The sequence below is a fragment of the Haemaphysalis longicornis genome, unplaced genomic scaffold (genome assembly GCF_048455015.1).
Source record: "Haemaphysalis longicornis isolate Haplotype H1 unplaced genomic scaffold, Haemaphysalis longicornis Haplotype H1 scaffold_12, whole genome shotgun sequence".
NCBI classification, from domain to species: Eukaryota; Metazoa; Arthropoda; class Arachnida; order Ixodida; family Ixodidae; genus Haemaphysalis; species Haemaphysalis longicornis.
Window position 1 is genome coordinate 100,940,784 of NW_027526225.1, and position 25,261 is coordinate 100,966,044.

The window sequence follows — 25,261 nt, forward strand, 5'->3', positions numbered from 1 at the left end:
CGACCCCTGAAATTCAGAAGGTCAGAAAATAAAAAAAAAACTTACCTCGAATATAAGCCGAAAGAAAAAAAAAAGGCACTGGACCAAGACTACAACACGCATTTTTTTTTTTTTTTTTTTTGCGGTGCTTGTTGCAGCATGTTCAGTGCTCACTCACGGGCTGAGCCCAAACCGTGAACCGTTTCATAAAACGAGCGAGCCAGCCCCTCCTGGCCTTGAACTGAGCCCGCATGACGCCTCGAATGTTTGCGATCTCCCTCGCCTTCGCCTGTCTTATCTCTGTCGTCACTAGCATTCCACCCTCTCTGCTGCCGGATAAAGTCAGCGACGTCCTTCTCCACCTTGTAGTGTCGAGCTGTCATGGGTCCTGTTAAGGCCATTCGCTTGGCGGCGCAGTTGAAAAGTTCGTTCCGCTGCTTCCACCATTCGCACACATTCTTCTGACTGATTCCGAAGTCATGCCGTGGCTGGAGGTTCCAAGTTCTCTCGGCCTCCAAGACCGCTTGAAAGCTGCGGTGTACTGCTACCATTGTGCCGTGAACACGGGGGCTTCTCGAGGTCATCCGACGACATACGCAAGCAAGCACGGAACGCTGAGAGCTGGGTTCACCACATATGGTTCACAACATTCAAACAGGCAAAAGGGAGCCCCCATTGAAAACCTGCCAGCTGCAAGCCTGTGGCCGCGAGATGGCGTTGAGTGTCTAGCGGTGGCAGGAAAGCCACATCCTCGAATCTAAGCCGACCCCCAACTATCCTAAACGCCTTTAAAAAAAAAAAAAGAATCGGCCTAGATTCGAGTAAACAGGGTAATATAAATAGCGCACCCAACATCCACGTCGAGAGCTTTCTGAACATCCCAAGTAGCACCAAAACATTAGAAGAACGTATTTTTTTTGTTTGGTGCTAACGTTAGAGCAATGTTCTTAATGTCATTTTTTTGAAATGTTTAACTAATGTTATCAAAAACGTTACAGTAATGTTTTGTCAAACATTATTTAAACGTCCACAAAACATTTTTACAACATATTATTAATGTTAGTGTTATATTTCCCTAACGTTGCAGCGAACAAGCTAATAACGTTCAAAAAACGTTTAAAAACAATGTAAAACGTTACATCACATTTCACCAAACGTTATGCGAACAGTAAGAAAGCATTTCTACAACACATAAGTACTTTTGGAGTTACGTTTACCTAACGTTGCAGAAGCACCCTACAAAAACATTTTAAGAACTAAAAAATGTTACAGTAACGTTTCGTCAAACATTATTGGAACTGTGAGGAAGCATTTCGACAACATAGTAATTATGTTGGATTTACATTTACTTAACGTTGCAGAAAACACGCTTGAAACAATCTTTTAACGTTGCAAAACCTTTTCAGAATGTGGACCAGGAACGTTACAGTGACGTTTTGCCAAACGTGTGGAATGTGTATCGTGGACCATTGTTTCTGTTATCCACGTTTGCCGGTTACGATATATTTTAAAGCATTTTCAAAATAACAAGGAAAAGTGAAATTTCAAATAAAATTTTATTTTATTTTTGCATGGTTACAACATTTTTTTTTATTTACACTCCATTGCTGCTGCTGTGCAGGATAGGAGGTTCCATCCAGGGGCTGGCTGCGTCTGTGTGGAAAAAGCAAACAATTCCTACTTCAGTACGCTGCGGCAGTAGGCGGTTTTTTCACGAAAAAGTAGTCGCCGCCTAAGGATTTGTTTAGTTAACGAGCGCACACACGCACACACACGCACATGCACACACGCACGCACTAAAAGGAGAGCAACTGAACAAGCAGCTACGCAGCAACTCGTGCTAACCATATGACCAGAAGAAAGCAAGCGCACAAAATTTTGGGTCACCTGACTCCCAACTTGAATCTCCCGAGTCAGTAACCTATACAGGTTAGTGATTGTTCATCAAAGTCGCTCGCTAGCGGAGTGTTATGTCTTCTGCATGGTTCATGTATTTTTATTAGGCAGAGATTAGGATGAAAATATTTAAATATAAATGCACTATTAAATTTTGAGAATATTAGTTTATTGCTTACCTTGTGAGTTCCTGTAAGCCCAATATTCGCAAAGTGGATCCAGTCACCAATGAAGTGGCCCGCTATCGACTGCGACCTGCGTCACACCAGCAGCAGCTGGAAAGCATAGGGCGCGACTAGTTATGGGCTGCATAGCAGTTCATAAATTGAACTACTAAAACAAATCAAAATACGCTCTCAGAAATTTTCTACACTCACCAAATACTACTCGGGAACGGATACTAACCTCTCGGACCTTTTTCTTCTTTTCTTCCTGTCCAACTGTATAGATGACTGCTACCTCAATCGAAACAACCCATCTGAAAATTCGCTTGGTTGTAGAAGCGACGTTTGCTCTTCCAGACCGGCAGATCTTTCACCTAAAAAAGAACACAAAGTGCTACAGAGGTATTACAGATGGTTCACACAAAAGAACACACCCATTAAACACGAATGTGTATAATGGTCCAAGTTTACTTACGTAATAAAGGGAACCGAAGTGGGAACTCATAAACGAACAACTTCGATCCTAGTCTTTCTCAGCACTGAAAAGAGTTGTGTGACATGTTTAATACATGCTTGGAACAGGCTAGGGGAAGAAAGGAGGAAGAAGTTGAGCATTTTACAACAACCCGGGCATTCTTTTTTTTTTTTTTTGCACGAATGCAGGAAGGTACCGTTTTTCATTCAAAGCCATGCGTATCATTGCAGCCACTAAATTTGTTAGCGTTCACTTTAACCATGGTTTTTGTTTTTTCACGCTCGGCATTGTTACCTCGTCATATGAAGCGCACCCTGTTATTCATCACTGCTGAGCATTTACAGGATTTTTCAAAAGTTGGGAAGAGCGCCTGGAACCACGGCTGTAAAAGCCTTTGATTCAAGCTGTTCGAAACCGCACCACCGATGAACAGTACTAGAACTAGCCTTTTTGCTCGAAGCATGTCGGTTTTATTTCGGCGGACGACGGCTGTGCATGATCAATGCGGCCCCAATGAAAGCGTGTTGGTTCCAAACTTCTGATAAATACTCGCAGTAGGCAAAATTCTGTATCCAGAGTGACCTCTTTTGGGCGGAACGGCTCCCTTTAGAGGGAGTGGGTGATCGCTAGCATGACCAAGTACCTCCAACACCTCTTAACCCCAATTCCCCCCTTCGGATCTTTATCGGCTTAGTTGAAAGTGGCACCTGCCCTGGTCATTCCAGCTCCTGTTGTGCTGTGCGTTATCGATTTAATTCACTTTTCCATTTTGATTCGCTAAACCCGCTAGCCATTTACACAATTGAGCAATATTTACTTACCAGTTTCTATGGTCTCGGGATTGGCACTCATCGTCGATGAACTCCGCGGCTTTCCCGGTTTGAGGGTATCTTGAAAACCATAGCCTGCAATGAAAGTGACTTCGACTCTTTACCAGCTGCTATTTACCAGCCTTTTGGGGTGCATTTCTCACAACTCAAGAACGCGCTATGCTGCTTAATGCATTTCAGAAATGTAAGTCGCAAACGAACGCATGTGCTCGAACAGCGCACTTTTTCCCACCCTCTGTGACACCTTCAGCCCTCCAAGTGCCCCTTTCTAACAAAGTTGGCTGTATAGTCACGCAGGTTGTCTGGTTGCTTACTCGCTTGCGAAGAAAGCTACGACAAAAGGCTCAGGTTTGCAGCTTTTAACAATATATCCCAGAAGTCTGACGAACTTTTTGCGATAGGTACACCGTCATACCGTCTAAGTTAACCAGCGGCAAAATAGGCTACCAAGGGGTGCATTCTGACCTGTTCGTTTGCATTTGTATCGACTACATTCCGAAGTAGCTGCACTGGCTGCACCCCCCCCCCCTTTTTTTTTTTTTTCACGTTAAGGAACCCCGGCGTTCCAAACATAATTATCGCATCGCCAGGCAATTAGGGGCAAACGTAATGCTTTTTTTTTTCAAAATTTCGCACAGCGAACTAACGTGACACGCACATTATTTTGTTTCGCGTGCCCAAGCCGCTACCTCACTTGCCCGGCTGAAGTGAAGATCATTCGAGTGTGGGCGAGGTTAGTTATCCGAATTCACTTTACTTTGCACAAAGCGTGCAAAACTCGTTTCCATGCAACGAACAAAAATCGTTTCCATGCAACGTACCCGTAACATCGATTCTTCCATCAATACTGCCTACTATATAGTTCACCAAACATATAAGGCCCGTTCACACTTGCGACGATGAGACGCGATTTCGGAAACTTTTGCCGCCCGGCGATCCGTTTTGTCGTTCGGTCTCGTTGTTCGTCGCAAGTGTGCACGGGCCTATAAGCAAGAAAATACTCACGAGTTGCTCCTGCACATCTTCCTTGTATGTCGCTTACATTGCCCAAACGCCGCCTCTGGCGCTTCGTTTTGAATATCCAGCGATAAACGGGCCTCGGTTGGACAGACCACGGAAAAAGATATAACACCATCGAACAGGCTACGACTGAACGAGCATGCGCTTGCGCATATACTTACGTCTACAACTGCAGTGTTCCAGGTAAACGATCCGGTGTAACGACTGGAGCTGGGTGCGCACGGGGTCCACTCGGCAGTGGCGAGAAAAGACCCCTTGAGCCCTTGCCCTTTTTTCTTTCCCTCTCATATGGGGCGAGAAGGCAGTGGATCTCCAAGCAACTTTCCGCAGCCGCTGTCTGCGGCTGAAACCTGTCTGAATGAACAAAAAGCTGTGGGGGGATGCTACACAAAGGAACGTCACACAATGCGACGGGACACTTCTCCACCCGCCCTTGGGGACAGCGCCGCGAAGTTCGCCTTTTACATCGCAAAGTGAAGACAGCCTTACCTGCTCGTCTCAACGAACAGAATGAAGAGGACTCGCGAACAAGATTGACTTTGAACGAGACTGATCGTGATGCCCGGATCAAGGAACGCTTCATAACCAAACATGAAATACGAGTGGTGTAGGGAAAAAATTTGTAAAAAAACACCAGTGGCATTTTTTTTTGTAAACTAGAACTTAAACGTTTTGATTCACTAGTCAGAAATATCATGCGTCGATGAAAAAAGAATTGTGGGCAACTTAACCAGTCCGGCTGGTGCGTACGGAATAACTGTGTGGTCACATAACTACAAAAAAGGGTTTTTTTTTTGTACATGTATGCTTTAAACAAGCGAGTTACCCCTGCAGCCTTGAGCACTATTAGCGAACACGATTACGTAATTTCTCGCCTGATCACCGATAAAGCATGCCTTCGCCAGGAATGCCTTCGCACATGGAGTCCATCTCTCCCCCCCCCCCCTCTTCACCTTCCCCCGTTAAACGGCTCCGAAAATTACATAGTCTGATCACGACTAGAAATAATAGGATATTATTTCACAGTAAATCACGGAATATTACGCAAATTACGGGATATTACGGCTAGAAACTGCTCTTTCTAATGTTTTCTAAAATGTTTTCTGAGTGAATCTAGAGCAATCTCTCCCCTGCCCAAAGAACCACAACTTAATAGGAAATAAGCCGCAACGAGTAAAATAAATCTGCTTTATAATAGGTGTTGCTTAAAGTGTGTTAAAGAAAAACCTAACAATGGACACAAATCGTAAGATAAACTTTTGAAACGCGGCATTAATATAATAAAAAAATTCAGTAAGTGCAGTAAATAGTCATTCACGACATATGATTTACCAAAATCAAAATACAACAATACGTTCAAAGCAAATAAGGCATACAAGAACCAGACCGAAGTAGGTGGCTAGTACCAACAAATAAATATATTTTACATGACCTGCTCGAGACAGCTAGCGCACCGCTGGCGTTGTCTTATTACCGCTGTTTCCAGAAAACTGCACGCGCTTCGTCGTCGTTTTCTACCGTCGTTGTCTTCTTCCATCGTGGCACGTTAGGAGCACACTACGAGTAACCATATCTGTTCTTCAAAATGTTTTCGCATCGAAATGCCTTTGAACCGAGAAGTCCGTGCATGGAAAGCCCATGCGCCGAAACGTGCTTCACCGAAATGTCCCAGACCCCGTCATAGCAGTAACAGGAAGCACTGTGATCGGATGATTCGTTTCAAATTAGCTCGATGGCATAGGCGCCAACAAAGGGGGCGCTGAAAGGCTCGACCCCCCACCCCCCCCCCCCCCCCCCCCCCCCCCTCTTCCTCCCCCTCCCCATTTTTCGAGGGCTTCGTGTCCTTACGCCGCACACGATGATGGGAAAAATATGGGTACGCAGCTTTTCAACAACAAACGCAACTCAAGGTTTTAAACGAAGTTCGCGTAATTGGAGGCTAAATATTGCGCTTCGGCTGATTATGAGGACTCGAATACTTCCTAATCGTCTTGCCCTTGCCTGTGAGAAGAATTCGGGCTTTGAGTTAGCACAATGTCTGCAAGGCACAAAATGGGAAAAGAGGAGTCATTTCAATTACAGTTGAACCAGGATGTAACTAACTTTTATGTGGCGAATTCCTGGATTTAACAAAGTTTTTCAAATCCCCATTGCCAGCCTCATTGAAAACGATGCGTTTTCGACCTGACGTCTATATAACGAAGGCATGGCAACAGTTACATCTTCATGTAACGAAGTCGATACGCTGATGAGCCATCGTTTTTTGCACTTTTTCTGAAAATTGGCTGGAGACATGCACTAATTTAGCAAACATTGCCCGCGCTGCAAACTACCGTGTGTTTCCAATGTGAGTGTGGTGTCGGTTAGGTGCTAGGCCCAACTGTCGGTGTGTATATTCGCGCGTCTCCACTGATTTCTGAGGTGTAGGTTGGTTGGTGATGAGTTCTGCTACTAGAAAACGAAAAGATTGTCTTTTCAAGACAAGCTCGCAATTTCAGGTGCCGTCTCCGCAGGCAAATAGGATCAACGTTGTCGTTCGGTACAGCATCCCAGCTAGCACCTTCTCAAAAAGTTTGAGTGCACAATTAAATAGCATCAAGTTCGCGAAAAGGCGCCCTTTCAGCACACGTTTGCTCCTTGAAACTGGTTAAAGCAGCGAAGAGTGTCAAAAGGCAAAATTGATAGTTACGTTACGCTTGCGATACAGGGGTATAAGTGACCTTGATTCTTTGGACTGCCGTGTACTGAAAAACTTCGTGGAAAGCAGAAGCCGCAAATAGAGCATTTTTTCACTCTGAAATAAATTCTTGAAGGGAGAGTTCACTATCCCTGATGTCAAGTATTTTGATTTAGTTTCTGCTTCATTTACGGGTGCCTTAAATCTAAACTTGCATATAATGAAAACCTGCATGTAACGAAAATTTTGAAATTTTATCAACTTCTTTACATACAGGTTTCACTGTACGCGTAACTCTGTATTTCGACGTGGTGCGTGCTTTTACACGGCGGATAAACCTAGGCTTGCATCAAAATTGACGAATTGATTACGTCTGCCGCAAAGGGAAGTTTTCAGAGTTTCAATTTCGTCGCCTAAATATTTTTATGAAGTTTCATCAAAGGTAATACAGTTTATTTACAAATACTGCTGTCCCATGCCTGGGACATTGCAGGAGCGGGTACAGAAAAAATCCAACAAAAAATCCAAAGTTGTCAAACATTATAGCTTTTGCAGTGAATTAACAACATCGCAGCAGCAGCCATCAAAATATTTAGGCAGCAATCGTGCCTGCCAGCGCAGCGCTGTGGGGAGGAATCGGAGCGACAGCGGAGTGCAGTTTATATGCGTAGATGTTATAAGTTGAAATCCACTCTAGAAATACAGTTATGCGGCTACAAAGGAAGGCTGTACAGCTTGGTTAGATACTTCGCAAGGGAATAAAAATACTTCGCAAGGGTCCCGGTGCTTGATTTCAACTTGGGTCCACCGCCCATCGATATCATGAAGTCGATTTCGCGACTAAACTTATAACCAGGAGGCTAGCCGTTTGTAGCGCGAGCGTGAGCGTAGGGTATCATCGATTGTGAGCACTTACGCGCTCGTATAGGTTCAAGGCAGGAGCATGGATATATGGTTAGCAACCGCCACCAAAATGTTACAGAGAGGAAAACGTGAAACGAAGATGTATTTACAAGGTGTATTTACACCCGCCGTGGTGGCTCAGTGGCTAAGGCGTTGTGCTGCTGGGCACGAGGACGCTGGTTCGATTCCCGGCCGCTGCGGCCGCTTTTCCGATGGAGGCGAAAAGCAAAAACGCCCGTGCGTACGAGATTTAGGCGCACGTTACAGATCCCCAGGTGGTCAAAATTAATCCGGAGCCCTCCACTACGGCGCGCCTCATCGCCTGCGTTGCATCGGCGCGTTAATACAACCCATCAACCAACAAGGCGTATTTACAGAACAGAAGGCTCCGCGCAGACCAAGAACGCCAGAGCTTCGGCTACTTCCTTTTACACCTCAGAGTAGATCTGAGCGCGCCCAGCGTCTCGTTTTGGCTACAATTTAGCACACGGGCGAGCAGGCTAGGCACTGGCGTTCGTGTCTTCTTCCTCTGTGGCTGATGCACCATAACAATGCTGTTGTACTTTATATGGCTAATACGAAACAAAATAACGCGAAACTGCGGTGTCGCAGTCTCGCGTTGCATGCGCAGGGCAACTCTGGCTTTCACTGTAGGTATGAGTTCGTTACAGATCTACCAAATCATCCAATGGGTGTTAATTCGATCGCCACATTGATAAGAAGCAGCTCTCACATTTTTGTTTTCGGCTTCAATAGCGGAGAATTTGCGGTGCAAACGTGACAGGGATGTAAAAATTACACATAACACTGTCAATTCCTATTCATTTTTTTTTCTATTCCTATTCATACCTAGTCATTCATTCATTATTCCATTCATTCATTCATTCATTCATTCATTCATTCATTCATTCATTCATTCATTCATTCATTCATCTATAGTAATTCATTCTTAATCATTCCTAGTCAATTCCTAAAAAAATTTAACTTCATGATGCTTACTGAAAATAGTTAAAAGCGTGCTTTCGTGTATATTTGAAGTAACCTGCATTTGACTTGCAAATCGTTGTTTCCCGGCAACAAGTGTATTTGTATTTCTCGACGACGCAAAACACCTTCTGCTGCTCTGTGCTGTCGCTCTTTCTTGCGCTCGGTGCAGATGACAGAAAAGAAAAATACCAGGCAGCCTCACGCCAGAATACAAGACACAAGAACAGACTTTTGACGCACTTCCCCTGCAGGTCTTGAGAGGGGGAGCAAGCCCCCACCCGCCGCGCGCACCCCCATGAAACACGCCTTGCAAAACGAGGGGAGCGGCGGTGGGCAACAATAGGACTGGTCATGAATGGGACCGGTTGTTGACGGAGCTATTCCTCTGAGGGAACAAAAGGCAACTGAGGGGAAAATCGCCTTGCCTGAGAAATGTTTCGCGCGGACTCGCAGCGGCCAAAACCACAACTGATGACACGATTGGCGCTGTAATTTATCCTCCTCAACACGTTGGCCTGCCCATGTCCTGGGCTGGGCTGGGCTCATAACACAAAATAAACACGCACGCATACACACTTACAACATTTGTCTCAGCACATCTCTGGCGTCAAAATGCAGTCAAGCACTGAAATAATGTGGCTGCGATTTTTAAAAGCATTGGCGTAGCCAGTATTTTATATCGGGGGGGGGGGGGGGGGGGGGGGGGAAGGGGGGGGGAAGGTGTTTTTTAGCCTCCCTTCCCGCCCCCACCCGTAAAGCTGACCCCCCTAAACTGCCTTTCTGTCTCTTCGTCAAGATGCCTGCTAAGAACAGACAGTTGGTTTCATTCGCCTAGAGCGTCCTTTTTCTTTATTTCAAGCCTAATTTGAGATAGGTGATTGTGCATACTCTTTCAACCAACTTAACAATGTAACAAGCGGGGACCCTATTTCAGGTCAGAACATATGTTACGCCAGGGCTCGCGAGTTGAAGAAGTGGAGCGCGGCACATTTACGCATTCGGAACAATTTCAAACAGCTGCCTATCCCTGCACATTGACTAGAGCTTTGATCTTTCTAATGTCAGGGGCCCAAACAGACATCTGTCCTCCTTAATTGTCTCTCCAATCATCGACCAAGGCTTGTGATACTTCATCGAACCTAGTTTCCATGGCGCAACGCATGCTTTAGGAGCTGTGACGGGAGGTAACGGAGGTTGCGTGAAGGCTGTGGAAAAGATTAAAACGAAAAGCTGAGAGAGGCACGCGTCGGTCGCGGAAAAGAAGATAAAAAGGTGGCCTCTTAGGTGTGCCGATCCTTGGTACAAAAAATGTATACGTGACTGATTGAACGAGCACGGGGCTTCCACCGGATTGTCTGCTTAAGACTGGTCATTTTACTATTAGGAACTGTTGGCCCGAGCCGCCAGAGCTGCTCAAACGAGCTGGAAGTTGGCCGCGGAAGACACGCCAAAGATACCAGAATCGGTGGCGACACGCCGACGGTTGATTGATTGATTGATTGTATGGTTTAACGCGCCGACGCAACGCAGCCGATGAGGCGCGCCGTAGTGGAGGGCTCCGGACTAATTTTGACCACCCGGGGATCTTTAACATGCGCCGAAATCTCGTGCAGACGGGCGTTTTTGCTTTTCGCCTCCATCAGAAAAGCGGCCGCCGCGGCCGGGAATCGAACCCGCGACCTCGTGCTCAGCAGCGCAACGCCTTAGCCACTGAGCCACCGCGGCGAGTGACACGCCGACGGCACGAGATGCAAAGTTCTATATATGTGAAATAAGGAAACAACCCGAAATATCCCCCCCCCCCTTTTTTAATATGTCAAAATGGAGAAGAGGGAGCCAGAAGAACCGCCTGGTACTTGCTGGAGCCTGGAAGCGTTATCTGGCGCGTGCGATTCACGTTAGCGCGAATCACCCGTCCTAGATAACCCCCCCCCCTCCCCACCTCCCTCACGAGAAATTTCGGGGGGAGGACTTGTTTTGACCCCCTGTACCCCTGAAGACCTTGGTAAAAGCCAGTTGTATTGTGCAATTAGTTTGAACATTTCGTTAATGCTTCAAGCATAACATCACCCTGCCGTTGTAACTTAAATGTTATGCTTATGTTCAGATTTGTTATGTCACCTGACAGTATTACCTCGAGCATTTTAATAACGTTAAATTTCTAAAGTTACTTCAACGTTATAACTTGAACATTGTAATAATGTTGCAATAAAGATGTTACCTATAACGTTGCTTTTCAGTTACTTCTTAACATTATAATAATGTTTACATTTTTACATCCCATTAATGTTCTGCCGTGAACATGCCCTGAACGTTATTATAATGTTTCAATTTGTACATTTCTTTAATGTTGAGTCCTGAGCATTTTAATAACGTTACCATTTCTAACATTGGTGATAAGTTGTTTCCTGAACATGTCCTGAACGTTATTATAATGTTTGTATATTTACATTACTTTAATGTTGAGTATGAGCATTGTAATAACATTAGTATTTCTAACATTGGTTTTAAGTTGTTTCGTAAACGTTAAATAAATGTTGGGAACAAAACGTTAACATACATGTTTGTTTTCAACGTAAAAATAACGTTTCTAACATAACATAAACATTGAATGTTTTTTTTAAACGTTACATAAACATTGCCTCGTAACATTTAAAGTTATTTAAACTTTAGCAACTTCCAGATAACGTTATTCTAATGTTCTGTGCTACTTGGGATATAAACCATCCACTTGGCTCATGGTCTTGCAAAGGAAGGTTTTTTTTTATCATGCAATGCTTTAGAACGCCACACACCTAAATCCAGTGCATTGTTCCCCAACCTACCCCCGCACGTCTCTTCATAGACAACTAAGCACAAGCTAAGGGTAGGCTTCAAACAAGCTATTTGCAGGAAAGCTCGCTAAGGGAGAGGCAAACAAAGCAAACAAGTTGCTACCAACGTCACTAATAATTATCAACTACACTCTCACATAATTACATCCATAAAGGACGAGGAAGATGTAACAGCTCAAATACCAGAAAGAACCAACATTGTTACAGCTTACTTTGAGCCTTTTCCTCAGTCGCACACACTGAAGCTTTCCAGGGCATTTTCTCGGGCACCCTCTCTATCTTCCCTTCCCCCCCTAACCTCTTCCTAACCACATTTCCCCGGAAGGCACGGTGACAGAGCCATTACACCAGCAACACGCAAAATCTCTGCTTCAAAACTGAGCCCCCACGGACCTTATCCTGGCAAAAGAAGGGAGCGAAAATTGCCTCTTCAAAAAATACAGGTGTTACAAACTAGCCAGGGTACTTATACCTCGGCAAGCCTCTTTTTTTTAAAGACCGTTAGTCTTTCTTGGGCTACTTAAACACAGAAATTTTGGTCTGTCTGTATGTCTGTGACTTGATTCAGCCACCCGGCCAAAGTGAAACAGAAGCTGCGCAGTAGTCTTATATACCCACAGCCAAATATAAACATCTAAGTCAGTGTTCATGTCAGCATTGTTGAACAAGAACAAGACATTATGCAAATAGAAGGCAGAATATCAATACATGAGTGATATTTGCAGTGCCGCTTTATTAAATCATTCACGGATGCTCGGTTTTTGCGATAGTAAATAGAATACTACATCAACTGCAGAAAACCATCACCTGCTGTTGCCCGTGCTACCTGGCGGCATTTAAAAATTCAAACGGCAAATGCAACGAAAGGTTCCACTAGATAGGTTCCAGGTTCCGTTTGGAACGCTCGTGGAGTAGGGCAACATGGTTCTATAAACGTTGTAGTAGGGGGCCTTGATTCACGCGCGTCTCTGCCTCACGGCAGCGCTGGCATCGAGGCACCCGACTTGGAGGAGTGGAACGCGATAAATTTAAATTGAATTGAGCAAACGTCTAGCGTGTTATCTTGGGAGGAACAAAACGGAAGAGGAACAGCATGAGAGATGAGCGAGAAAGAGAAGGGAGGCCTTTACTTTGCAGGGGCGCCAGTCGACTATCGTTTTTCTTCGACATTTTTAATGAAAGGAGCACATACGTGGTCAACTTTTTTGTTCTGTCATTCTTTTCACAATCCACGTACCTGACGGTGTTGTGGTGCTGTTGGAGGCTGCATGTTCAGTTCCATAAGGACGGTTCAGGCAGGGGACACGAGCAGTTGGTGCTGAGCGCTGATGCCCCGGACCCGAACTCATGGTCCTCACTTTGATGATGCTATGACGCGCTTAGATCAGGTCTCCTTAGGAGGCTAAAAAAAAAAAAAAAAAACCACCTGTGTATACAAATAAAATGTTGCAGGTTCAACTGAAACGCCGTTTACAATTAATACAACAGTGGCCAAGAAACGACTGCACAATCCTTTTAATTCATGCGCTTGAATTCTCATGAATTTGATTGTTTGAATGTGTTTACGAAATTTGAAGGCGTGCAAAAATTGTGCAGGCCAAGTCAGCCCTCTCTCCCAAGAAACGACGTAGCAAAATTTTGTAGCCAGAAACATTACCTAGTCCCTGCTTCATGAACAACTGTGGCCACAAAATTCTATGGTTTCGCAGTAGCACGAGATGTCAGAGGGTTTACTGAGAGATAAGCAAACTAGAATACACCCAAATATACGTGGGACAGACATGTTAATCCTACTTAATGACAAGTGACATAAGCGATTGGCAACCAGCCGGGTCCAGTCACTATGATGGCAGTGATTGGTCATGGTCCAATCGTCGCTGCGTCCCTTGCTTTTATTGCTCAACAGTCAGAATCCAAAATATTTCTACCTGAACTATACACTGCTCCATTAAAATTTAGCTCGACGCAGTTGGTGAGACTCCAAGAGACTCCAGAATGCCTGTTAGGGCAGGCCCATAGTTTATGCTGGTTATACAGTAGGGAGAAAATTTGTGTCCCAGTTCAACAAAAACGTTCCGTTCAACAAACGTTTCAACAAAAACGTTCAACAAAAACAATACTTTAGTTCAAGCCAAAGGCCCATTCCAAGATGCACAACACACCTGCTTAAAGAATATTATTTAATGCCCCCTATTTGCATTTAAAAGCTCCAGTCTTTCTATCAAAGGTTTTCCTTCTCCCGCAAGACCGCGTTCGGCGTAACTGGTACCGAAAGCGGCGTAACTGTGCCATGCAGCACTTCGTGCTTAAGAACTGTTTGCCTATGCAAATGGAAAAAAAAAACGCCTAAATTGAACCAAACGTAAATGCAGACGGCAGCTGACACATATACGCGTACCACCGACACGAAACGGGCATTGCTACTTCTTTCCGAATAAAGCAAATACGTCGAAGACTACTATTTACTCCGCAACCTTGAATGACTGCGCAGGCAGCGCAGATAAACAGACGTTTAGGCCTAACGTACAGGCGGGGACTTAATTTTGCAGACCACGCGAGCGCGTGGCAAAAGCCACCGATGCGCGCTCTGGAGGCCCGGCGCCTGTTGTCGAGACCAGCGCGGCACGCATGCGCGTCCTGTTTTACTCGCAGGCACGCCGATTTCCTCGCTCCCTGCAGCGGTACTGAGATGGTCACTGAAGCACCGCAGAGCGACGAGTTTGTAGCATTCCTTTCGTTCCGATGGCACGTTTGGGGCCTAACGGGACGATTGCGCGGGCTTTGGTGCAAGTGCTTCTCGCGTCCTGATAAACACTTGCGCGGAATGTTTTATTTGTTTGTTTTGTGCTTTATCGTGTATCGACGATGAGACTAGCGGCTTGCGAACGGCGACCCGTATAAAGCACGTACGAAGCACAGTCTCACGGTACCGCTCTACCGACGGCTAAATGCCAGCTGTATGAATAGCGAACCTTTATTCACCTTGTTTATTTTGTAATTTGTCCACTGAACATATATTTCAGCTCTCTCTCCGCTGCCCATAAAGTAGGCGATTTCCAAGTTTAATAAAAGAAATTATTTCGGTGTTTTTGCTGCCTACTTCATTACTTAAAAATGATAGATATGCGTACCCATATAAATTGTCTGTTCGCTCTACCCGTCGCATTCGTAAAAATGGCACCTCGGGTTCCCATTGAATGCCGTAAAATTATTCGCTACTTTTGAGAAACCCTTTTTCAAAGGGACATTTGCCGGCTTACTAATAGATCAAGAGTGCTGTTAGGCGTCGAATTCATGCATGCGGGGATAAACTTCTCCAAGGCCGGAGCAATTCTTCAAGGTCGGCTTGAACTGATTGATTATGAGGTTTTAACGCGCGGATTCTCCACAGGCGATTAGGCGCGCCGTAGTTGAAAGCTTCGGATTAAATTTGATTATCTGGGGATGTGCAGCATGCGCCGAAATCCCGAATACACTTGAGCCTTTTCACTTTTTGCCGACATCAGAAAAGGGCCACCTTGCAGATGCCCAGTGGAGCGGAAGGACAGGGTCAACAACCAAACAGGAGCTGATTGTTTTTCAGTGGTTGAACACCCGTTCATAAGTGACAAAAGTATTCGGAAGGCCCTAAGTAGCAATTAATATCACGGCGAAAAGTAGTGAATAATGTTATGGCGTTCCTCGATGAGAACCCGAGGTGTCGTTTTGAATAATGCCGACGCGCAGAACGAACAGACAATTTATATCGGTACGCATAATTTTCAAGTAATGAAGTAGGTAGCAAAAACACCGAAATAATTTCTTTTATTAAACTTGCAAATCGCCTACTTTATGTGCAGCGGAGAGCGAACTGAAATATATGTTGAGTGGGCAAATTACAAAATGAACAAGGTGAATAAAGGTTCGCCGTTCATACAGCTGGCATTTAGTCGTCGGTAGCGCGGTACCGTGAGACTGTGCTTCGTACGCGCTTCATTCGGCGACGCCCTTCGCAAGCCGCTAGTATCATCGTCTATACATGATAAAGCATAAAAGAAACAAAGAAAAAAGAAAACATTCCGCGCAAGTGTTTATCAGGACGCGAGGAGCACTTACGCCAAAGCCCTCGCAATCGTCACGTTAGGCCCCAAATGTGCCATCGTGAAGAAAAGAATGGTACAAAGGCGTCGCTATGCGGTGCTTGAGTGACCTTTGCAGCACCTCTGCAGGAAGCGAGAAAATCGGCGTGCCTGCGAGTAAAACAGGACGCGCATGCGCGCCGCGCCGGTCTCGACAACAGGCGCCGGGCCTCCAGAGCGCGCATCGGTGGCTTTTGCCACGCGCTCGCGTGGTCTGCAAAATTAAGTCCCCGACTGTACGATAGAGTGAAAGAACTGAAACGCTTCGCAGGTCAAAGGGGCGTAATAAGGGCTCTAAATGTAATTGAAACGTGTTCCGTCCGATAAATATATCGTCAGATAGACTCAATAGCCAAACCTGACGTCAGAAGCACTTTAAAAATCCAAAATTATTTAGTTTCCCTTACGCAGTACCTGTTGCGTCGTTCTACCATCGACGGTTACTTAATTAAGTTATCTGCAGACTGCTCTACTGCAAACAAAATAACAAACAGCTTTGCAACAGAAACACACAGTCTGAGACGGGATTAAACAGATTACTTACGTAACAAGCACATAAAATTTAGGTTGTTTCTCCGCAGACGATATCCTGCTCGCACAGTACGATCCGTTTCCCGCTCGGCTTGGTGTGTAGTCTGTGTTAGTACCCTACGTACGAGAGTTTTTTGTTGTTGTTCTTGTTTTTCGCCTAACTAATAATAGCTTAAAACAACGCGGCAAAGAATGAAAACTAAAAATAAGACGTTCTTTTCAAGCCTCGTGCCACTTTCTGGCGTTCACTTAAAATCGAAACTGCCGCACGAACCACGCATCGGGATTGGTTCGTCTGGTCATCGCCTCCTTTACATCAATGCCTGCGGCGTCGCGCTGGTTCCCATTGCTGCCAGATCCGCTAGGCCATTTCACTCACCCACCGCGCGGTGGCGCAAGTGACCGATTCTTGGGACCTTAATTCTTGCTTCTTGCGCCACCGCAGCGCAAGTGGAGACGCTCTGTCCATAGAGTTTCTTACAATATAACTAGAGGGGAAACTGGCGCTGCGATCGTACGCCTCAATGGGCGTGATGGGTAATTGTGGATTCGGATTGGCGCTTGATGGCTCGTGGAACTTACTATGGATTGCAGGCAGTTTTTCGTTTTCGTTTTAGATTTGCATGAACGCATTTGCTTAGGCGGGGTGTTGGGAGGAGTGATCAAAAATACGTTTCTCCTTGAACTGCATGCCTCGCGTGCACTGACGCCGCCCTGAGTGGAATGTTTTAGGCTGCGTCTGCTGCAACCCGGGGCTTCCGAGCCGATTCCCCCCGAACTGGCTGCTGCGCCCCACGGAAGTGACGTATGTCAACAAAAAAAATTGCGTAATTGCATTACACTTCAATTACTTCAATAATATTGCATATATTTTTGGCAGGGACACACTAATATTACAGTATCAAGATTTATTTTTAGCCTGAGTTTATTGTCTTTTAATATGACGTCACCTAGTCACCGTGACGTCATAGACATGCTTTGTAGATGTTTGCATTATATTTTTCTCTGCGAAACTCGAGTTTGTTATTGTTTTTGACACTCGCGTAGAAGAAGTTGTGTAAACAAAGCACTTTTTATAGATGTACCACGGGTTTTACGGATGACCTACGGACGAGCGGCATGGAGAAGAGGCCGAATTCCATCGAAGAGCGAATTTTGGCCCCGTATTGGCATACGTACGGGTAAAGTTCACTCTACCCGTACGTATGCGGGCTTGTCTGTTCTGAGTTTGTTCCGTTGGCCTATTTCAAATATTCCGGCTTCGCGCGGTGCCCAGGCAAGCAAGAATGTTACGAGCGTCGGCGTTGTGTGGAGTCGCTCACGAGTGGTGCGGTGCTGCGATGTGTTTTCGTTTCATATGAGGTGTTCAGCTCCAAGCCTGTGTCAGCGCGCTTGTATCTTCTGCAGTAATTCACAGTCGTCCGATGACTATTCGTGGCAGCAACGCGAAGTGCTGGTTAGCGCTTGCGCAGAGCGCAATGTTTTCATATCAAATACGTACGTATCAGAACCAAATGTTGCCCTCCAAAATGTGCAGTAAAGTACGAAGCACCGTGTTGCCTTCAAAACGTGACCGATGTGTGTGGTGCGTCATAGTTTTCCAGAGGTTTGTTTGTGTGAAGCTGCTGGCGCCGCAGTCATCGATGCTATCATCACAGTCATTGTTATACACGGTGTTGTGTCGGTATCACAACGCGAGGCAAATGCTTTGATACTGCTCCGTACTCGACTTGCAAGTGTCCAGATTCGTGTCGCTGCAGGAGTGTATACGTGAATAATCTAGAGCCCCATCAGCTAGCAATGGTGCGTCGCAGTGACAGCGAGTTTTCGTTCGTTCTCTCTAACTTGCCGTGATCCCTGTCGTTACAAGCGTGGCCAAAAAATGCGCCGGATATCTGTCGTGAGTTACTGTGGCATTTTCCGTGTGTGTTGTGTTCGTGTGCTCCGAAATTTACGATGTCGCCAAACGTACGTGATCGTGCCCATTTATGACAGGCTAGGTGATGCGTCAGTGGCTTCAGCAATAACAGGTGATACGTGCTGTGTTGAACTGTTATATCTACATTCTAAGCATACCATCTAGGTGACTCTGCGTAGTTGTTGTTTCTATTTGCTCTAACCTCAGTTCCCTTGTTCATCTTTTTTGCAGGGTATTTTTATTTACGTGTGCACGCAGCATATTAGCACTAAATAAACCTTACACACTTACCTGTACATGCCATAACCCTCTTTGTAATCACGTGTACGTGTGCTACTGTTACCCTGCAGTATTTCGTCAGCTACTGTGCATGCTAGCAAAGATTGTTTGCATGTCGTTCTGAACCATTGCTAATAGCCTGAATTTCCTTTATTATTACTAGCATACCTTTTTCTTTCTCACCTGCTGGCTTCGTGTTGCTTTTAAAAGGAATGAATGATTTAACGCTTATGTCGGACAAACTTGTAAAAAACAATACACAGGATATACCTGCTAAATTTCTCAATGGCACAAAGCACGTACACTGATCGCACAGGCTAAAAGTATGTCTGGCGTGCTCCACACTCTTCGTCTGCCCCTCAACGCAGTCATGCTTGATTTTTACCCAACCGGCAAAACCACTTCTGCTCACTGACGAGCCAGGGTCACTGTCACGCCCACTTCACAACATATAGTGAAAGCAGTCTGTTCTGATTTTTACCCAACAAACCAAACCACTTCCACTCACTGACTAGCCATGTAGAGTCACTGTTAATAATTAATCGTTACTAATAATTAAAAAAATCCAGATGTAACTGTAGCGATGGTGAAGGTGGTAGTGAAAGCCCGGGGTGGGCGACTGTGACGGCGCTTGTGGGTTTCAGTGCATTTGGACTAAGAACGGCTCTCACGGGGTTGAAGCCCTAACATCCTTCTGCTCGCAAATCCATAAAATATTTCTCTGTCTCGTTGTTTAATGCAATGCAAAGTTGAGGCCATTGAAAAGCACCATCAGAGAAACATGAGAAAGCGTTGCTTTTGCCTCCGTGGAATGAACCAAGGTAGACCCGCTAGGTATATCTGCATCTAAGCATACATTGGGTGCTACTGCGCAGCCGACTGGTACCCGTTGGCAAACCTGCTTCCCACACAACAACACAAACACATGCCTGTTGCATGCGGCCTGTGCGCATTTTGTTTGTCTGCGTGGAATGGAATGGCTGTGCCAGCAGGAAATAATTCATGAAGCACTGCAGGGCAGTGCAACAGTCGCCAGAAAAAGTTTCCATCGGCAGACTCGCATACTCGAATGGCAACTGGCAGGCTCCATGGTTCAACACAGTGGTAATTCCAGTGTGCCACCAATGCAACAAGTCTCTCCATAGTATCAGGAGATTCGAATATAGGTTAACAAGGGCGGTGTGACAACTGTCGCCGTGCTGAAAAATGCCACAACAGGGCTGTATTGTGCACAGATTTTTGTTGCCACTCCCATCCCACCTAGTTGTGCCAGCTTCCAAGTTTACCCCGTATCATTTCAAATTAACTGACGTTTGCTGGTGTTTGATTGATAGATGCAAGCACCAGTAAAGTGTGTCTGTCATCTTTAGCACTAAAATCATGTTCTCAAGGGGAAACCGAGTTTAACGAGGTTGCGGACATGAAAGCTGGCAGTGCTCATGGGGGTCGTAGTAGAAAAGTTGCAGCATGGCGTCGTGCTGTTTTTGCTATGTTGATGTTATAAAGCGCATGGTATTTATATGGGTCATATGTTTCAAACAAGGCACTAGCTGGAAGTCATTGCCGTCCCTTCCCTTTATTACACTTTGTAGTCGTGCTCTTTGTTTGAAAAAATTATTAGAAACTAGCTAGTGTAATTACAATTATAGAACTAATTTTCTGTGAAGGAAATGCTGCCTTGTGCCGGCTAAAGGATATACACTGTTTTGGCTACACACATCATGAGACAAGATAGCAATGCAATACTCTACAGAGCCCGTGCACAAGCTGCTGCCTTGCATTGGTCTGACCCACAGAATTGACAGGAACAGCTCCCCAGGACTGATCCCGAGCAAAGGTTCTGGCTCGCTCATGCCCCTCAACTTCACAGAAGTCAATGAAACCTTGCTACACAGGCTGCGGCTTGAAGTAGCATTGACCTGAAAGTATCTGCACACAATCGGACGCGAGGACAGCCTAGACTGCCTTCTGTGTAAGGCTCTACAGAGACAATTGATCATTTGCATAGTGTTTTACCAAAGTATACTAGTGGGTGAAAAGACCTTGAAGCAGCCTTACTACGCTTGAATGCTTACCCTCTGTCTGAACGAAAGATTTTGGGCACGTGGGCTGACACGAAGAAGCAAGATCGAGCTGTCAAATCGCTGCTTGTCCTGTCTGGATTTTTGGGTCTAGGTGGTGAAATTTCAAACTGCGAAACTTTTTTTTTTATGGTCGGTAAATATGTTATGTGAATTATACAATGATTAGTCTGTTTCTGCGCCCCATACATGCTTTAAGTGTACAAAGTTCATTGGCTCATTTCACTGTCATTTCTCATACCCTCAGTATTCAGTACCTTCCTTGCCCCAGTGGGATTTAAGTAGCAGGCCCAAGTTCAGTTTCTCAGGCTGGCCTCTTCTCCTTTCAAAAATCTTTTACTATCTCTACCTCTCTCTTGCCAGCATGCCAGGTGCTTGTAACGGTTTACTAGGATTCGCAACGGTCACCATACAATAAAAATTTCTTATGACTACTTTCATTGCTGAAGTTCACTGCACTCAGTGTACTAGGGTGTTTGGCGCACAATAGTAATTATGACTGCAGACAGCCTACAGTTCTTAAAGCCCACATCGAAATCCTGCCACAGACTCGTTCTTGCCTTCACTTCGATAAGGCTGTCACAAATGGGTTGATCAGCCGAACATGCTGGAAGGGATGTTTTTCTACACTCTGAATTAATGTTTGATCGTTGTGCATACATTAAATACATTAAAGCATTTTTGCTGGTTCTTCCTTTTTATCTCTTGACACCCAGTGCAACCAATGGGCTGGTAAAAGCTGTGGCTTGTCATATGTGTTTCCAGTTCATAATGGTGCATTCTGCTTGTTGCCAAAGCCAACTGCAGAAAAGTTCTTCAGCCATAATGCAGTGCTGGCGATGGTCTTTTGTGGGCTATAAAAGCAAAATGTACTGGTTGTTGGTCAAATAAAGTGAGCCAATTTTAAATGTTTCTTCCCAATGCCGTATGTGTTTTCTTGGAGGTTGTGTGTTTGCTTAGTCCTATTGGGAACAGTTGAGCAGGTATGGCTCATGTGTTGGCCATGAGACTCATCAGCATTTGAAGGTTCATGGGGCAGGTACAACTTGTACAGCTGGTGAGCGAAGGGATATAACTATTACATTTCCGATTTTCTTGCAACATGTCACTAGCATACAACAATTAGGATTTATAGTTTAGCTGCAGTTCTTTTTTACGACAATACTGCTATTCTGCCCATTATAAAATGAATAATAATTACGACCAGCCGCCATACGTTGCTGGCCGTAATGTGTGCGGCGTCATCAGAAAACATGTCATAGTTACTCCTGCCGTTTACCGCGCACGTGTGCACGCGTTGCGATGAGCGTGCGGCATCAACCTGGCTTGCCCGTGGTGCTCGGAAAAATACCAGGAAAACAGTCACGTACGTCTGCGCCACAAGGATGAGCACAAGACACCTCGCAGACGCCCAGCTCGCGAAGCCGGTTCTACCGCGTGCCGACGCATTTCACTTTAGGAGGAATGGGAAAGCCTGCGGACAAAGCAATCCGGGTCAGCCAGTCATGCATGCGGAAGATGGATATGACGATAATTTTGGGGACCATATATGACGATGACTACTACTGCCACAGTGAGAAGCGACGACGGAACACGTAAATAAACAAATTTCGCAATACGTGGTGGTGTGTCATTCAGTGCTTCAGGAGGATCTAAAAAGAAATCCCCCAGCTCGCCTTGCGTCACTTAGTGCAAGTTTCGCCAGTTTTAAAGACGAAGGTGTAACATCAAACGCGAAAACTGACCGTACATATACGTGGCGTCGGCGGGGCCACCGCTGTATGGACTGGTGTACTTGAACTCATTTCGCCAGAGCAGCAGCCAAATCCTCTCACTACGGCGCTAAACCGGCACCTTGGCAGAATGGAACCTTGCTGCCACGTGCTGCCAGCTGCAGGTGCACGTGGCAGCACGTACACGCGTAAACGGATGCGCACACAGCTCTGACTGCTGGGGAACTTCAGCGTGATGAGCATCCAGTCTGCTTGTCAGAAAACGAAGGGCTGTATGCTTCTTTCTTTTTGGACAACAAACGTCACATGGTTGGCCGGCTCTTCATCACTTGCAGTGGTAGGCTGTTGGACAGCTGCTGCTATGACCAGAAGCAACATGCGCACTACTTACATGACGTTTGTATACAAATTATGTGCAACAATGCTTTTATCAATTTGGTGTTGACAGGAGCTGTGGGCACAGTTTATGTGGGAGGCTATATTGGCGCGACATTTGCTGCTGCCCTTACCAGCGTGTGGTACAGCGCTGTGCTCTCGCTGTTTATTGGTTACCAGCACAATTTTTACAACGGTGTGTGAAGTTGGTGAAATGAAGTACAGTGTATCTCCTGGATTGGTCGGTGCTTCCTGCTTCGGCGTGATTCTTTTCAGGCCATCACTAACAAGGGTGGCAAAGTTGTGCTTGTGCCAGAAGCCAAATTTTTTGATACTTTAATTGTGATCAGTACTTGTAGTAGAGCACTGCACGGGCCCGGGCCGGCCCGAAAGCTCGACCCGGCCCGCGGGCCGGGCCGGGCCGCCCGAAGTCGATTATTGGGGGGCCCGGGCCGGGCCCGGGCTCAATGCCGCGGGCCCGGGCCGGGCTCGGGCTTGAATTCATAGGCACGGCCGTTAATAGGTCCGACGTGAAGTGTAGAAAAGAGCATCAAAATGAATATTCTTAGTTTATTTTTGCGCGCTTCTTGCTGTTAGTTGTACGCATTATTTTAAAGACGTGTTTTGCTAGGTCTGATGGTGCTCCGTGGTCACTATGCTGCAATTTTAATGACATTTCTTGTACAGCATCAAGATTTTCTATTTTGTTGTATAACATACCAAATATTCCATTACAAGGAATGCCCAAGAGGGGAAGGACTTAATTCAGGCAATCTGGAGCTGTGCACCTATGTCTATGTATGTACACGTGTGTTTTAGATGTCGCACCAATCAAAATGCGGCTAAGGTCCCTGAATGCGGCTGCCGTGACCGGGAATCAAACACGCATGCCAGAGAAACACCACCGCTTGAAGACCACTGCATGTGAAGTACTTCAACGCGCGTACATACTAGTTGGTTTAAATGCGGATCTAAAAGTGCCAGCAATACCAACTTGTGGCCGAGACAACCACGTGAAGTTGCAAGAGTCTGGCCGTCAAAGGTGATGATGTCTCTGGTGTAAGAATACGAGATACGCCGATGTGGCGTGAACTGCAGACGATGCAAGCTAAACTATGTGCACTTTTAAACCCTTATTTTTTGCGTTTCAGTTCATGATATGCTTGTACAGACTAGATGCTCCGTCTGATCGCCCGGAATATAATAAACTTTCTTTAGCGTCAAAGACCGGGCCTGGTCACACACGCGCGGGCTCTCCCTAGGCCAAAAAATAAATTACCGGGCCGGGCCGGGCCCGGGCCCGGGCTAGGTGTTACGGGCCCGGTCGGGCTCGGGCATTGGCGGATCCAGAGGGGGGGTCCGGATGTCCTGACCCCTCCCTTAATTTCTCAATACCCCGAAGACGATGACCCCTCAGGTCGTGGAAAAGTCTAGTTGACGATTTTTTATATTTCTTGAATTTTTTGCTTTTCCGGAATATCGGTGAATAAAAAAGACTCCTCCTCATAATCATCATAATTATCATCACTGATGGAAGCTGACCCCCCTCTCAGAAAAAACCTGGATCCGCCCCTGGGCTCGGGCTTCGCGAAGCGGGCTCGGGCCTTAAAATCAGGCCCGTGCAGTGCTATAACTTGTAGCACTGCAGTGTACCTTGTAACTTTGGAAGCTCGGAAAAGTTGGTACAACATGGCCAAATATACAGAGTTGTAGGCACGACGAAAAGAGGCATATTAACACGCGTTTACTCCAAACATCTTTTTGTCACATCTAATATAATTCAGCTCCTCTTTTGTCCCAGCTGTGCTGATTTCACTCCCCAAAATAAGGCACCTGCTGGTCTTTTTATGCACAGAAAGTATGGTGAGGTTTCAAAACATTTCAGGCTGCTGCGCCAAAACTATACGGCCAAAAACGCTGGTGTTCAGCAGCGCGTACTACAGTGCACCAGAGTGGAAGATCAAGTGCACTGGGCACCAGTAATCTAGACCCAAGAGAACTCTTGCCAAATGAGGGCCTTCAAAGGTATTCCTTCGGCCTATTCTTCTCCCCACAAAAGCCACATATTCTATGATCTAAATGGGAGCGCAAGCAGCCTTCGTGCAACACTATTTAGACCTTTGCCGGCAGAGTCTTCAGCCAGTGCCCACGTTTGAGGACACAGACCCATTGGCGGATCCAGAGGGGGGGTCCGGATGTCCTGACCCCTCCCTTAATTTTCGAAACCTCCAAGACGATGACCACTCAGGTCGCAGAAAAAGGTGAATTGATGACTTGTTCTATTCCTTGTGTTTTTTCTTCCCAGAAATTTCAGTGAATAAATAAGGCTCCTCCTCCTCCTCCTCCTGCTCATCATCATCATCATCATCACTGATAGGAGCTGACCCCCCTCTCAGAAAAAGCCTGGATCCGCCCCTGCACAGACCCATTCTTCCCTATTGAGCCACAGCAGACCAAACCT

At 45.8% G+C, this 25,261-nt stretch overlaps 2 protein-coding genes and 1 long non-coding RNA gene across 5 annotated transcripts in view; 1 reads left to right on the forward strand and 2 right to left on the reverse strand.

Annotated features, from left to right (window-relative positions):
- LOC144163097 (uncharacterized) overlaps positions 1–16,712 on the reverse strand; it is a 109,336-nt gene extending 92,624 nt beyond the window's left edge. For both annotated transcript variants that reach the window (XM_077693899.1, XM_077693898.1), the window contains exons 1-2: positions 16,428–16,712; positions 13,003–13,167 (exon numbers count right to left, since the gene is read on the reverse strand). In XM_077693899.1, coding sequence (XP_077550025.1) covers positions 13,003–13,114 — 112 coding nt within the window. In that variant the 5' untranslated portion in view covers positions 13,115–13,167; positions 16,428–16,712. The remainder of the gene's footprint in view (positions 1–13,002; positions 13,168–16,427) is intronic.
- LOC144163102 (facilitated trehalose transporter Tret1-like) overlaps positions 1–25,261 on the forward strand; it is a 65,734-nt gene that overhangs the window by 16,261 nt on the left and 24,212 nt on the right. The window lies entirely within an intron of this gene.
- On the reverse strand, positions 1,478–5,284 carry LOC144162093 (uncharacterized). 2 transcript variants are annotated; one of them, XR_013320607.1, is made up of 6 exons: positions 4,526–5,284; positions 3,336–3,419; positions 2,515–2,578; positions 2,281–2,413; positions 2,055–2,150; positions 1,478–1,632 (listed from the first exon to the last, which is right to left on the reverse strand). It is a non-coding gene; the product is annotated as an uncharacterized LOC144162093 (long non-coding RNA). The 2 variants fall into 2 exon arrangements; XR_013320608.1 differs by lacking the exon at positions 4,526–5,284 and adding an exon at positions 4,350–4,518.